The sequence below is a fragment of the Rutidosis leptorrhynchoides genome, chromosome 4 (genome assembly GCF_046630445.1).
Source record: "Rutidosis leptorrhynchoides isolate AG116_Rl617_1_P2 chromosome 4, CSIRO_AGI_Rlap_v1, whole genome shotgun sequence".
Taxonomy (NCBI): Eukaryota; Viridiplantae; Streptophyta; class Magnoliopsida; order Asterales; family Asteraceae; genus Rutidosis; species Rutidosis leptorrhynchoides.
The window spans coordinates 306294372-306310085 of record NC_092336.1 but is presented as its reverse complement, the minus strand read 5'-3'; the positions used below and the strand labels follow the sequence as shown (position 1 = coordinate 306310085).

General features: G+C 36.3%; 1 protein-coding gene across 1 annotated transcript; it reads right to left on the bottom strand.

The window, feature by feature from the left end:
• Positions 1-4317: 4317 nt before the first annotated feature.
• Positions 4318-4827, bottom strand: LOC139841689 (uncharacterized mitochondrial protein AtMg00810-like). The gene has a single exon (XM_071831892.1). It carries the CDS (start codon positions 4825-4827, stop codon positions 4318-4320), a length of 510 nt encoding a protein of 169 aa, XP_071687993.1.
• Between the last annotated feature and the right edge of the window lie 10887 nt (positions 4828-15714).

The following is a 15714-nucleotide window of genomic DNA, read 5'->3' as shown; positions in this document are numbered from 1 at the left end:
CGGTCAACAGAGAGATGACCCCAAATAATCACATATATCTAATTTCCTCGTAGTACACAAAATGGCTATTTTGTGACTACTACCCAAAGTATACGACAATGAGGCATCGTACCCTTTCTCAAATCCCATTACGCTTCCTCGGTAGGAATATAAATCCTAATAAAGTCGACACAATTTCTTTGATGTAACACTACCAACTTCCCAACGTAGAACCTCGTTCCTAAATCAAATCGTCAAACGATTTCGCCATTTACCGTCGTACACGACCATACTTGGCGTCGGTCCCTCTTCCTGAATTCTCGAGAGCTCAATTCGATAATAATAAATACTAACGTCTACCATCACCTGATTGCGCCACTAAAGTGATGACACAATGTCAACATAACACGTATCCTTTTAGAACGAAATTACCGCTACCCGCAAGGTAGACTTTTCCAACTATCAAATCCTTTCTACCCGTTACCACTACGAAAGTATCCGGTCAACGATACACACATGCTCTCAAGGGTTTCACCCACTTCACTACAAACGCGAACACGTGCTCACAACCTAACGCCAAAGTTCGTTCTCATGGCTTAGTGGATTCATTTACCCTATCACTAAGAAATGCTTGATTGCACCAAGTCTTACGCCCTCGTCCGTCAATACAAATGTCATCATAGGGTGTTTCCATTAGGAATGTCACCCGCATCAATACTACGTATTACCACTATGCATTCGTCCCCAGGGCGCGTTTCCACGAGTCAACGACTCAGGCGCTACCCTGGTGCACTATCATCAAAACCATCAACAAACCAAATCTTCACCGAGTTCACTTGAGTCTAAATAGATCTCGAAGCAAAGTTTAAGTCCCTAATACATACACGAATCCATCGGCACAAATAAACAATAATAAGGCATATTTGTACCAAAGACGAAAATACCTGAAACATCATCGTTGGACCCTTGCGCTCCACTGATCATCAGATAGTCACGCTCTAACCTCCTAACCCGATCTACAAACGATTCGGAACATTCTGACTTACGGTGTCCCTTCTTTTGGCAAATAAAGCTCTTGATCATGCTTAAAGGTACACTCGTACAATCCCGTGCAAAATGACCTCGTCCTCCACACCGAAAGCACGTAGGCCCATAACCTGTCTTACTCCTCTTATTCACCTTTTCAACACCTCCGGGCGTACTTCTCGCCCTTTTACTAGGAGCACCTCTTGATTCTAACTTTCTCTTACCCAAAGAGTGATCAGCAAATTTTGAAGCATGAGATTCAATCCCCATAGTTGCTCCTTCGTCACCGTCACCTTGAGGTTTAGGAAACCTCTTTTCTAACTCTTCCTTCACAACCTTAGGCACTCGGTCTCGAACCATCTCGGTCACTATTCCCTCGAACGACTCTTGGAGAACTTGCTTAACCTTGTTGGTGAAAATCAAGATATAGCGTTCGAACTCCGCCTCAATCCTTAATGTTAACTCATCCTTCCCCTCATGAATAGGCGCGTCCGTTCCGGTTCCATCTTCTGTCTTCATTCTAAAGAATGCATATAGATTAAACAACGAAACGAAAAGGAACGACATACATATACCACACCGCCCCATCTTGGTTGATACTCGTCGTACATTGCTTGTTTGACACGTCTTGAACCCGTAACAATGGTAGCTAATCATTGTTACGCGAGCACGTCGCATTAACTTGCTAGTACAACGTCTATCTCGCTTGATGATTGCTAAAACAACACAAAACGATTAGTGCAAGGTTAGTTCACATATACCTAAGCACTAACCAAATCCCTAGTCCGACCCGTCTCCTACAAGTCCCGCAAACAGCGCATACACATTAAAGTCTAAGTCTAGGCACCTATCTCAAGTCGCCTAAATCCCTTAGACCATGCTCTGATACCACTTGTAACAACCCAAACCAAACCGCGACCAGAATACAAAATAAAAGAAAAAAAAAATTGCTGTACAGAGAAGTGGCGCGGCGCGCCAGGATGGCCGCGCGGCGCCATTCGGGCCTGTCCGGAAAGTTTTAAAATGCGAAAAAGATCGACCAGTTCCCGACATTTTTAGACGACACGCTTTTAACCACACATTCAAATATGTAAAACTAACACAATTCAGACGTAAAATAAGTTTTACAAAGCGGGGCCCACTTCGGCCGTTTTACGAGTTTAATACAAAATATGAGTTTCGACCGCCAAAAAGTTTAAGTACCAAACTACACTACGAGCATGGCGTTTGGGATTAAACTACCCAAGTCTCGGTCAAACTCCAAGAACTAACACTTCCAAAAAGCGTCCCCTAATCAACAAGCGGGATCTCTAATCCATGATAATGCCCTTACCCTTGTCCACAACCGAACCTATAAAAATAGTAAACAAAGAGAGGGTAAGCAAAGCTTAGTGAATGCAATAATTATACGAATACATATATAATTATACCTACTTGCATACACTTACACAAACCGCAAACATGCTAACAAACACAATTAGCTTATCGTCGCAATAACAAGCTATAAACCTCCAATACCACAAGCTAGCATAACAACCGCATATAAATATAACTCGAATAATATAATATGCTTACCACACAAATAACCATGGTTAACCAATAGTACAAGGGAACGGCGCTCGCGAAAACGCCATCGGTGTTCACAACATCCGTTAGGGCACTTAACACCTCGCACCACTAACCCCTAGGGTGGCACCTTAACACCTCGGCACATCACCCCGAGTGGCATCTTAACACCTCGATGCATCACTCATAAAATTTACGGAGTGGCGTCTTAACACCTCGACACTACACTCCTAGGTGGCATCTTAACACCTCGATGCTACACCCGAGTGGCATCTTAACACCTCGATGCTACACTCTTCATGTGAAACATGGTGTCTTAGCACCTCGACACTACACATTTCACGCTACAACAAATAGATACATTATATACATACGCATATAATTATTCCACTCACCTCAAAGTCTTGTGAAAAGATACCCGAGCTTGCGAAACCTCAAAGTAACGTACCTATCACATTATACATATAATCAAACGCAAACTCAAGTCAGTCAACCAAACCCTTTCACCATTCTAAGCCATTTCGACCCAAGGTGCAATTTCAACCCATTTGCACCCTTAACCCTAAATTGGGTCAACACACACCAAAACCCTAATCATTCATCAAGATGGGTTTAAAACACACTTAGGTCACAAGGCTAACTCGTTTTCATACTTGCTAGGCCGCTTAGGTCATTAAAGAATCATTTGACCCATTTCAAAGTCAACACACCCATTTGGGTCATTCATACCCAATAACACTCATTTACATATCATTAAAGTGTTCTAGTACTTTAACTAACCAATTAAGTTCATAATCATCAATCTAACACTTGAAAACCCTAGTTAGTCATCTTTGAGTCTTCATGACCCAAATTCATCCAAAAACACCCCATTCACCCACAAATGGGTTTTAAGTTCATCATTAACCCTAACTCTCACCCTTTCACAAATTAAACAAGGAAATCAAGATTAGAGCATACCACTATGATCAAAACGTAGCTAGAGGAAAGATGAACAACTTTAATACCCGCACTTTGATCCGAAATCGCCTCCTTCTTCCTTGATTCAAGCTTTCCCTCACTAAGAATCCCTCTCTCTCTCTCTCTAGAAACTAAATTGGAAGAAGTGAAGTAGATGAAAATGGAGTTATGAGGCTCCCCAAAACTGATCTAGGGCCTTAAGGTCGGCCCTCAAGTGAATTTACCCAATTGCCCTCAAAATATCTAATTAAAAACAAAGTGAGCTGTCAGCCCGTAATGGCGCGGCGCGCCATAAGGTCGCGCGGCACGCCAAATGCCCAGTTCAGCTTCTTTTGCCTTTTAATTAAATACAACCTAAACCCCACAACTTGAATAACTTATACATACATAAGTACAATAAAATATTCGGGTCTTACACATCCCCCGCAGTTGGAGCGGGAGCTGAGCGAACGCTCAAACTGGTTCTGAACTCATCAAAAAGAACTGCAGGAAGGCCATTGGTGAAGATGTCGGCATACTGATATCGCGATGGAACATGAAGAACGCGCACATGTCCTTACATCACAAGATCCTGCACAAAGTGAATATCAATCTCTATGTGTTTCGTGCGCTGGTGCTGAACCGGGTTACCTGACATGTATACTGCACTCACATTATCACAATACACAACAGTGGTGGAAAACAAAGGACAATGAAGCTCCCGAAGTAGATTGCGAAGCCAGCATGTCTTGACAACAGCATTAGCAACCCCGCGGTACTCTGCTTCAGCACTAGAGCGAGATGGCATCAACTGACATTTTGAGGACCATGATAGAAGGTTGTTACCCAAAAATACACAATATCCTGAGGCGAGCGGCGAGTACTGGGGCAACCATCCCAGTCAGCATCTGAGTAGGCTGTCAGAGATGTGGTGGATGATGCAAAGAGCTGTAAGCTGAGGTCAAGTGTACCCTGGATATACCGGAGAATCTGCTTAAGTGCATAAAAATGCTGCTCTCGTGGGTCATGCATGAATAAGCATATCTGCTGTACATCGTAAGCAATGTCTGGTCTCGTGAAAGTGAGGTACTGAAGAGCCCCGACGAGGTTGCGATACAATGTGGGATTAGCAACCGGTGGACCTGACACATTGAGCTTGGAGCTGGTTTCGACCGGGGTTCTGCTCGGGTGACACCCCGTCATATCTGCGCGCTCTAGAATCTCGGTAGCATACTTCTTTTGAGATAAAAACATCCCCGAGGAGGTACGAGTAACTGAAATACCCAAGAAATAATTCAGCGGTCCAAGATCAGTCATGGAGAACTCCCGATGTAGAAAGGAAATAATCCGCTGAAGAAACTCGGTCGATGAGGCAGTCAGAATAATATCGTCCACATATAGTAAGAGATATGTAGTATCGGTACCATGTCGATAAATAAATAAGGAAGTGTCACATCGGCTTTGCTGAAATCCGACACTATGAGCATAGCCTGCGAATTAGTTGTACCATGCGCGTGGAGCTTGCTTCAATCCGTAAAGGGCTTTCTGCAGGAGACACATGATCTGGTCGTGAAGGGTTGCGAAAACCTGGAGGCTGATGCATATAGACAGTCTCAGAAAGATGACCATGAAGGAAAGCATTCTTGACATCTAGCTGGTGAACGGGCTAGTTTTGAGAAATGGAAAGACTGAGAACAGTCCGAATGGTGGCCGGTTTAACGACCGGGCTAAACGTCTCATCACAATCAATACCAACCTGCTGGCTGCGACCATTAGCAACTAGTCGAGCCTTGTACCTGCTCAATGTCCCATCACGTTGTCATCAATTGCTCTCTCTAACGTAGCCGTCAAGATCCAATCCAAAGTTGTGTAAGCCTGTAAGGGTTTGGTCAAAAAGATAGAAGACAGTAGCGCTGCTGTTTGTCGAATAGTGATACCGGACCCTGGTCCCTTGGCTCCTCTATCCCCGGAGACACGAAGGAGATGTCAGATGCTTGAAGACATTCAAAGAAACAATCCGGAGCTGCTGACTAAATTGAAAGAGAGACTGATGATGTAGTGACCCGAACTTTTCTATGTTTATATATATATTAAATGAAATTGTTAATTACATGATTAAGTGTTTCCAACATGTTAAGCAATCAAACTTTTTAAGACTTGATTAATTGGAATAGGTTTCATATAGACAAATGACCACCCAAGTTGACCGGTGATTCACGAACGTTAAAACTTATAAAAACTATACGATGACATATATATGGTTATATATACAGTTAACATGATTTTATTATAAGTATGTATCTCATTAGGTATTTTAACAATGAGTTATATACATAAAAATGAGACTATTAAATTAAGAAACTCGAAAACGATATATATAACGATTATCGTTATAACAACGTCTTACTAGGTACATATGAATCATATCAAGATATTGATATACTTGGTTAATTATGTTAAAAGATAAGTAAATATATTATTAATTGTATTAACAATGAAATACATATGTAAAAATAAGACTACTAACTTAATGATTTCGAAACGAGACATATATGTAACGATTATCGTTGTAACGACATTTAACTGTATATATATCATACTAAGATATATTATATATCATAATATCATGATAATATAACAATTTAACATCTCATTTGTTATAATAAACAATGGGTTAACAACATTCAACAACATCGTTAACCTAAAGGTATCAAAACAACATTTACATGTAACGACTAACGATGACTTAACGACTCAGTTAAAATGTATATACATGTAATGTTTTAATATGTATTCATACAATTTTGAAAAACTTCAATACACTTATCAAAATACTTCTACTTAACAAAAATGCTAACAATTACATCCTCGTTCAGTTTCATCAACAATTCTACTCGTATGCACCCGTATTCATACTCGTACAATACACAGCTTTTAGATGTATGTACTATTGGTATATACACTCCAATGATCACCTCTTAGCAACCCATGTGAGTCACCTAACATATGTGGGAACCATCATTTGACAACTAGCATGAAATATCTCATAAAATTACAAAAATATGAGTAATCATTCATGACTTATTTACATGAAAACAAAATTACATATCCTTTATATCTAATCCATACACCAACGACCAAAAACACCTATAAACACTTTCATTCTTGAATTTTCTTCATCTAATTAATCTCTCTCAAGTTCTATCTTCAAGTTCTAAGTGTTCTTCATAAATTCCAAAAGTTCTAGTTTCATAAAATCAAGAATACTTCCAAGATTTCAAGTTTACTTCCAAGTTTTCTAAATCCATTCCAAGTAATCATCCAAGATCAAGAAAACTTTGTTACTTACAGTAGGTTATCTTTCTAATACAAGGTAATAATCATATTCAAACTTTAATTCAATTTCTATAACTATAACAATCTTATTTCGAGTGGAAATCTTACTTGAAATTGTTTTCGTGTAATGATTCTGCTTCAAGAACTTTCAAGCCATCCAAGGATCCTTTGAAGCTAGATCCATTTTTCTTATTTCCAATAGGTTTATCCAAGGAACTTTAGGTAGTAATGATGTTCATAACATCATTCGATTCATACATATAAAGCTATCTTATTCGAAGGTTTAAACTTGTAATCACTAGAACATAGTTTAGTTAATTCTAAACTTGTTCGCAAATAAAAGTTAATCCTTCTAACTTGACTTTTAAAATTAACAAAACACATGTTCTATATCTATATGATATGCTAACTTAATGATTTAAAACCTGGAAACACGAAAAATACCGTAAAACCGGATTTACGCCGTCGTAGTAACACCGCGGGCTGTTTTGGGTTAGTTAATTAAAAACTATGATAAACTTTGATTTAAAAGTTGTTATTCTGGGAAAATGTTTTTTATTATGAACATGAAACTATATCCAAAAATTATGGTTAAACTCAAAGTGGAAGTATGTTTTCTAAAATGGTCATCTAGACGTCGTTCTTTCGACTAAAATGACTACCTTTACAAAAACGACTTATAACTTATTTTTCCGACTATAAACCTCTACTTTTTCTGTTTAGATTCATAAAATATAGTTCAATATGAAACCATAGCAATTTGATTCACTCAAAACGGATTTAAAATAAAGAAGTTATGGGTAAAACAAGATTGGATAATTTTTCTCATTTTAGCTACGTGAAAATTGGTAACAAATCTATTCCAACCATAACTTAATCAACTTGTATTGTATATTATGTAATCTTGAGATACCATAGACACGTATACAATGTTTCGACCTATCATGTCGACACATCTATATATATTTCGGAACAACCATAGACACTCTATATGTGAATGTTGGAGTTAGCTATACAGGGTTGAGGTTGATTCCAAAATATATATAGTTTGAGTTGTGATCAATACTGAGATACGTATACACTGGGTCGTGGATTGATTCAAGATAATATTTATCGATTTATTTCTGTACATCTAACTGTGGACAACTAGTTGTAGGTTACTAACGAGGACAGCTGACTTAATAAACTTAAAACATCAAAATATATTAAAAGTGTTGTAAATATATTTTGAACATACTTTGATATATATGTATATATTGTTATAGGTTCGTGAATCAACCAGTGGCCAAGTCTTACTTCCCGACGAAGTAAAAATCTGTGAAAGTGAGTTATAGTCCCACTTTTAAAATCTAATATTTTTGGGATGAGAATACATGCAGGTTTTATAAATGATTTACAAAATAAACACAAGTACGTGAAACTACATTCTATGGTTGAATTATTGAAATTGAATATGCCCCTTTTTATTAAGTCTGGTAATCTAAGAATTAGGGAACAGACACCCTAATTGACGCGAATCCTAAAGATAGATCTATTGGGCCTAACAAACCCCATCCAAAGTACCGGATGCTTTAGTACTTCAAAATTTATATCATATCCGAAGGGTGTCCCGGAATGATGGGGATATTCTTATATATGCATCTTGTTAATGTCGATTACCAGGTGTTCACCATATGAATGATTTTTATCTCTATGTATGAGATGTGTATTGAAATATGAAATCTTGTGGTCTATTGTTACGATTTGATATATATAGGTTAAACCTATAACTCACTAACATTTTTGTTGACGTTTAAAGCATGTTTATTCTCAGGTGAATACTAAGAGCTTCCGCTGTTGCATACTAAAATAAGGACAAGATTTGGAGTCCATGTTTGTATGATATTATGTAAAAACTGCATTCAAGGAACTGATTTCGATGTAACATATTTGTATTGTAAACCATTATGTAATGGTCGTGTATAAACAGGATATTTTAGATTATCATTATTTGATAATCTACGTAAAGCTTTTTAAACCTTTATTTATGAAATAAAGGTTATGGTTTGTTTTAAAAATGAATGCAGTCTTTGAAAAACGTCTCATATAGAGGTCAAAACCTTGCAACGAAATCAATTAATATGGAACGTTTTTAATCAATAAGAACGAGACATTTCAGTTGGCATCCGAGCGTTGGTCTTAGAGAACCAGAAAATTTGCATTAGTGTGTCTTATCGAGTTTGTTAGGATGCATTAGTGAGTCTGGACTTCGACCGTGTTTTCTTTAAAAATGATTGCTTAACATTTTTGTTGGAAACTATATATTATTAAAATGTATATATTATGTGATATATTAATCTCTTAACATGTTTGATATTGTGTGAAAGATGTCTACCTCTAGCACAAATCCCATTGACTCACCTAATAATAACGAAGAGTCGAATATATATTGGACTGATTCACAAGTTCCCGAAGAAGAACCAGAAGAAGAATCAGAACCGGAAGAAGAATCAGAACCGGAAGAGGAGGAACCGGAGGAGGAAATAGAACCGGTGGGGGAAATAATAAAACGGTTAAGTAAAAGAAAATCCTCAACCAACCGACCAAGGTTAATTATGGTCAGTGGTGTTTCCGCCAAGGAAGCAAAATATTGGGAGGATTACCAATTCTCCGATGAATCGGATTCCGACGAGAATTCCGATGATGTTATAGAAATTACCCCAACTGAATTTAAAAAGGCAAAAGAAAATAATAAGGGAAAGGGCATAAAAATAGAGAAATCTAATTCAAACCCCGATGAACTTTATATGTATCGTCAACCCCCGAAGCCCTTAAGTTGTAACAATGACCCGGGAACCTCTAAACCATCAGGTTTTTCTAAACCGTTGTGGAAAACGACAGCTCGTATTAGGGGAACATCATATATCCCTAGAAACTTGGCAAAATGAACCAAAACCGAAGAAGAAGAAACGAACGAGTCGGAATAAGATAGTTGTATTCGTGTGGTGTAATATATGTAATATAGTGTGCTTATGCTTTATGATATATGTAAAAATTGCTTGTATTAATAAGTATTTTTTTTATGAATCTAACTCTTGTCTATTTTACAGTATAAAAACACAAAATGGATAGACAACCCAATAATTTAAGAGACCTACCCGGAGACATGATTGATGAAATCTTGTCTAGAGTCGGTCAGAATTCTTCGACATAACTATTTACGGTGAAATCAGTTTGTAAGACATTCGAAGAACGTTCCAAGAATGTCTTGGTTTATAAGAGACTTTCGTTTGAAAGATGGGGGATATCACATTGGGAAACCCATAAGTTACGATGTGTTTACTTTGACGCATATATTGCGGGGAATCCAAATGCTATTTTACGCAATGGGTTAAGAAATTATTTTGACTCAATGTATCCGAATATAGGACTTCATGATTTAGAAAAAGTGGCTAACATGCAACATAAAGAAGCATGCTATGCTTACGGGTTAGTAATGTTCGCTTCTCACCAAAGTGAGAAAAAGAACATCGGGCTACAACTATTAAACAAAACGTTCCCACAAGTGACGGAGTCGGTAATTGGGGTAAGAAATGAGGTTTTTAGGTTATTACGAGACTGTTGGTCATTACGTAACCCTCGTCCCTTTGACGACGTTACAACACGCTGTCTTATCAACGGCCATAACGATTATGTTCCACAAGACCAAGGATGGGAAGTAGTCCTAGTAAAACTAGAATGCATGACTTGTTTCTGGACGTATGAATAACGTGTCTTTATTGCCTTTGCTGAACGACTTGTGTACTAGCTAGAATTATCTTCACAACTATCTTGTATCAAAGTTATTGTGTGCTATATTTCATGCTTTATGTAAAATAGACGGTATTGTAAGTTTGTAAAATATTGTATAAAAGTTTGATAGCAAAATATTATTATAATCGGTTTTTCATATAGAATTGTAGTAGTTGAATTGTATATTAGCTACTAAGTATGAACTTAACGGGTAGGTACTACCCGAATTTAAACTTATAAAATGCTAATATGAAGAAAAAGCTTTTATAAATGAGTTCATATTATGCTACGAGATACTATTGACTACTCTTAATATTGTGTATGATTAACTTGTTTCATTTAACTATTTTGAAGGAAATGGCACCAACTACTCGACACACCTTGAATATGAGCGAAGAGGAATTCCGTAATTTTCTAGCTTCAAACATAGCCGCAGTACAGGCTGCGCTACATACCAACAATAACCTTGGATCTAGCAGTACAGGAAATCGTGTAGGATGCACCTACAAAGAATTCACTGCCTGCAAACCTTTGGAATTTGATGGAACCGAAGGACCGATCGGATTGAAACGGTGGACCGAGAAGGTCGAATCGGTGTTTGCCATAAGTAAGTGTACTGAAGAGGACAAAGTGAAGTACGCTATGCATACCTTCACAGGTTCTGCGTTAACATGGTGGAATACCTATCTAGAGCAAGTGGGACAAGACGATGCGTACGCACTACCGTGGTCAGCATTCAAGCACTTGATGAACGAGAAGTATCGTCCCAGAACCGAGGTCAATAAGATCAAGACAGAACTTAGAGGGTTATGAACCCAAGGATTTGATATTACCACGTATGAAAGACGATTCACAGAATTATGCCTATTGTGTCCCGGAGCATTCGAAGATGAGGAAGAGAAGATCGACGCGTTTGTGAAAGGATTACCGGAAAGAATCCAAGAAGATATAAGTTCACACGAGCCCGCCTCCATACAACAGGCATGTAGAATGGCTCACAAACTAGTGAACCAGATTGAAGAAAGAATTAAAGAACAGACTGCTGAAGAGGCCAATGTGAAGCAAGTCAAAAGAAAGTGGGAGGAAAACGGTGATAAGAATCACCAATACAACAACAACAGCAATTACAACAATAATCGCAACAATTATCCCAACAATCGCAGCATCAATCGCAACTACAACAAACGGCCCAACAATAACAACAACAACAGCAACTACAACAATCATTCGAACAACAATAATAACTGCAACAACAACAACAACAACAACAATCAGAAGCAGCTATGCCAAAGGTGTGAAAAGTATCACTCGGGGTTCTGCACCAAATTTTGCAACAAGTGTAAAAGAAATGGTCATAGCGCGGCGAAGTGTGAGGTCTACGGACCAGGGGTTAACAGAACAAAAGGAACAAATGATGTCGGAACGAGTAATGGCGGAGCAAGTAGTGTCGGAGCAAGTTATGCCAATGTAGTTTGTTATAAATATGGAAAATCGGGCCACATTTGTAGTGACCCGAACTTTTCCATGTTTATATATATTAATTTAGATTGATATTTACATGATTAAATGTTTCCAACATGTTAAGCAATCAAACTTGTTAAGACTTGATTAATTGAAATATGTTTCATATAGACAATTGACCACCCAAGTTGACCGGTGATTCACGAACGTTAAAACTTGTAAAAACTATATGATGACATATATATGGATATATATATATATATATATATATATATATATATATATATATATATATATATATATATATATATATATAGTTAACATGATACTATGATAAGTAAACATATCATTAAGTATATTAACAATGAACTACATATGTAAAAACAAGACTACTAACTTAATGATTTTTAAACGAGACATATATGTAACGATTATCGTTGTAAAGACATTTAATGTATATATATCATATTAAGAGATATTCATACATGATAATATCATGATAATATAATAATTTAAAACCTCATTTGATATTATAAATATTGGGTTAACAACATTTAACAAGATCGTTAACCTAAAGGTTTCAAAACAACACTTACATGTAACGACTAACGATGACTTAACGACTCAGTTAAAATGTATATACATGTAGTGTTTTAATATGTATTTATACACTTTTGAAAGACTTCAATACACTTATCAAAATACTTCTACTTAACAAAAATGCTTACAATTACATCCTCGTTCAGTTTCATCAACAATTCTACTCGTATGCACCCGTATTCGTACTCGTACAATACACAGCTTTTAGATGTATGTACTATTGGTATATACACTCCAATGATCAGCTCTTAGCAGCCCATGTGAGTCACATAACACATGTGGGAACCATCATTTGGCAACTAGCATGAAATATCTCATAAAATTACAAAAATATGAGTAATCATTCATGACTTATTTACATGAAAATAAAATTACATATCCTTTATATCTAATCCATACACCAACGACCAAAAACACCTACAAACACTTTCATTCTTCAATTTTCTTCATCTAATTGATCTCTCTCAAGTTCTATCTTCAAGTTCTAAGTGTTCTTCATATATTCTACAAGTTCTAGTTACATAAAATCAAGAATACTTTCAAGTTTGCTAGCTCACTTCCAATCTTGTAAGGTGATCATCCAACCTCAAGAAATCTTTGTTTCTTACAGTAGGTTATCATTCTAATACAAGGTAATAATCATATTCAAACTTTGGTTCAATTTCTATAACTATAACAATCTTATTTCAAGTGATGATCTTACTTGAACTTGTTTTCGTGTCATGATTCTGCTTCAAGAACTTCGAGCCATCCAAGGATCCATTGAAGCTAGATCCATTTTTCTCTTTTCCAGTAGGTTTATCCAAGGAACTTAAGGTAGTAATGATGTTCATAACATCATTCGATTCATACATAAAAAGCTATCATATTCGAAGTGGTAAACTAGTAATCACTAGAACATAGTTTAGTTAATTCTAAACTTGTTCGCAAACAAAAGTTAATCCTTCTAACTTGACTTTTAAAATCAACTAAACACATGTTCTATATCTATATGATATGCTAACTTAATGATTTAAAACCTGGAAACACGAAAAACACCGTAAAACCGGATTTACGCCGTCGTAGTAACACCGCGGGCTGTTTTGGGTTAGTTAATTAAAAACTATGATAAAATTTGATTTAAAAGTTGTTATTCTGAGAAAATGATTTTTATTATGAACATGAAACTATATCCAAAAATTATGGTTAAACTCAAAGTGGAAGTATGTTTCTAAAATGGTCATCTAGACGTCGTTCTTTCGACTGAAATGACTACCTTTACAAAAATGACTTGTAACTTATTTTTCCGACTATAAACCTATACTTTTTCTGTTTATATTCATAAAATAGAGTTCAATATGAAACCATAGCAATTTGATTCACTCAAAACGGATTTAAAATGAAGAAGTTATGGGTAAAACAAGATTGGATAATTTTTCTCATTTTAGCTACGTGAAAATTGGTAACAAATCTATTCCAACCATAACTTAATCAACTTGTATTGTATATTATGTAATCTTGAGATACCATAGACACGTATACAATGTTTCGACCTATCATGTCGACACATCTATATATATATCGGAACAACCATAGACACTCTATATGTGAATGTTGGAGTTAGCTATACAGGGTTGAGGTTGATTCCAAAATATATATAGTTTGAGTTGTGATCAATACTGAGATACGTATACACTGGGTCGTGGATTGATTCAAGATAATATTTATCGATTTATTTCTGTACATCTAACTGTGGACAACTAGTTGTAGGTTACTAACGAGGACAGCTGACTTAATAAACTTAAAACATCAAAATATATAAAAAGTGTTGTAAATATATTTTGAACATACTTTGATATATATGTATATATTGTTATAGGTTCGTGAATCAACCAGTGGCCAAGTCTTACTTCCCGACGAAGTAAAAATCTGTGAAAGTGAGTTATAGTCCCACTTTTAAAATCTAATATTTTTGGGATGAGAATACATGTAGGTTTTATAAATGATTTACAAAATAGACACAAGTACGTGAAACTACATTCTATGGTTGAATTATCGAAATCGAATATGCCCCTTTTTATTAAGTCTGGTAATCTAAGAATTAGGGAACAGACACCCTAATTGACGCGAATCCTAAAGATAGATCTATTGGGCCTAACAAACCCCATCAAAAGTACCGGATGCTTTAGTACTTCGAAATTTATATCATATCCGAAGGGTGTCCCGGAATGATGGGGATATTCTAATATATGCATCTTGTTAATGTCAGTTACCAGGTGTTCACCATATGAATGATTTTTATCTCTGTGTATGGGATGTGTATTGAAATATGAAATCTTGTGGTCTATTATTATGATTTGATATATATAGGTTAAACCTATAACTCACCAACATTTTTGTTGACGTTTTAAGCATGTTTATTCTCAGGTGATTATTAAGAGCTTCCGCTGTCGCATACTTAAATAAGGACGGGATTTGGAGTCCATGCTTGTATGATATTGTGTAAAAACTGCATTCAAGAAACTTATTTTGTTGTAACATATTTGTATTGTAAACCATTATGAAATGGTCGTGTGTAAACAGGTTATTTTAGATTATCATTATTTGATAATCTACGTAAAGCTTTTTAAACCTTTATTGATGAAATAAAGGTTATGGTTTGTTTTAAAATAAATGCAGTCTTTGAAAAATGTCTCATATAGAGGTCAAAACCTCGCAACAAAATCAATTAATATGGAACGTTTTTAATCAATAAGAACGGGACATTTCAGTTGGTATCAGAGCGTTGGTCTTAGAGAACCAGAATTTTGCATTAGTGTGTCTTATCGAGTTAGTTAGGATGCATTAGTGAGTCTGGACTTCGACCGTGTTTACTTGAAAAATGATTGCTTAACAAATTTTGTTGGAAACTATATATTTTTAACATGTGAATATTATGTGATATATTAATCTCTTAACGCGTTTGATATTATGTGATAGATGTCTACCTCTAGAACAAGTCCCATTGACTCACCTAATAATAATGAAGAGTCAAATGTAAATTGGAATGATTCGTGG

What these genes read in the sequence shown, in the direction of transcription:
- LOC139841689 (XM_071831892.1), bottom strand. Translation starts at nt 4,827, where the DNA reads ATGACTGATCTTGGACCGCTGAATTATTTCTTGGGTATTTCAGTTACT.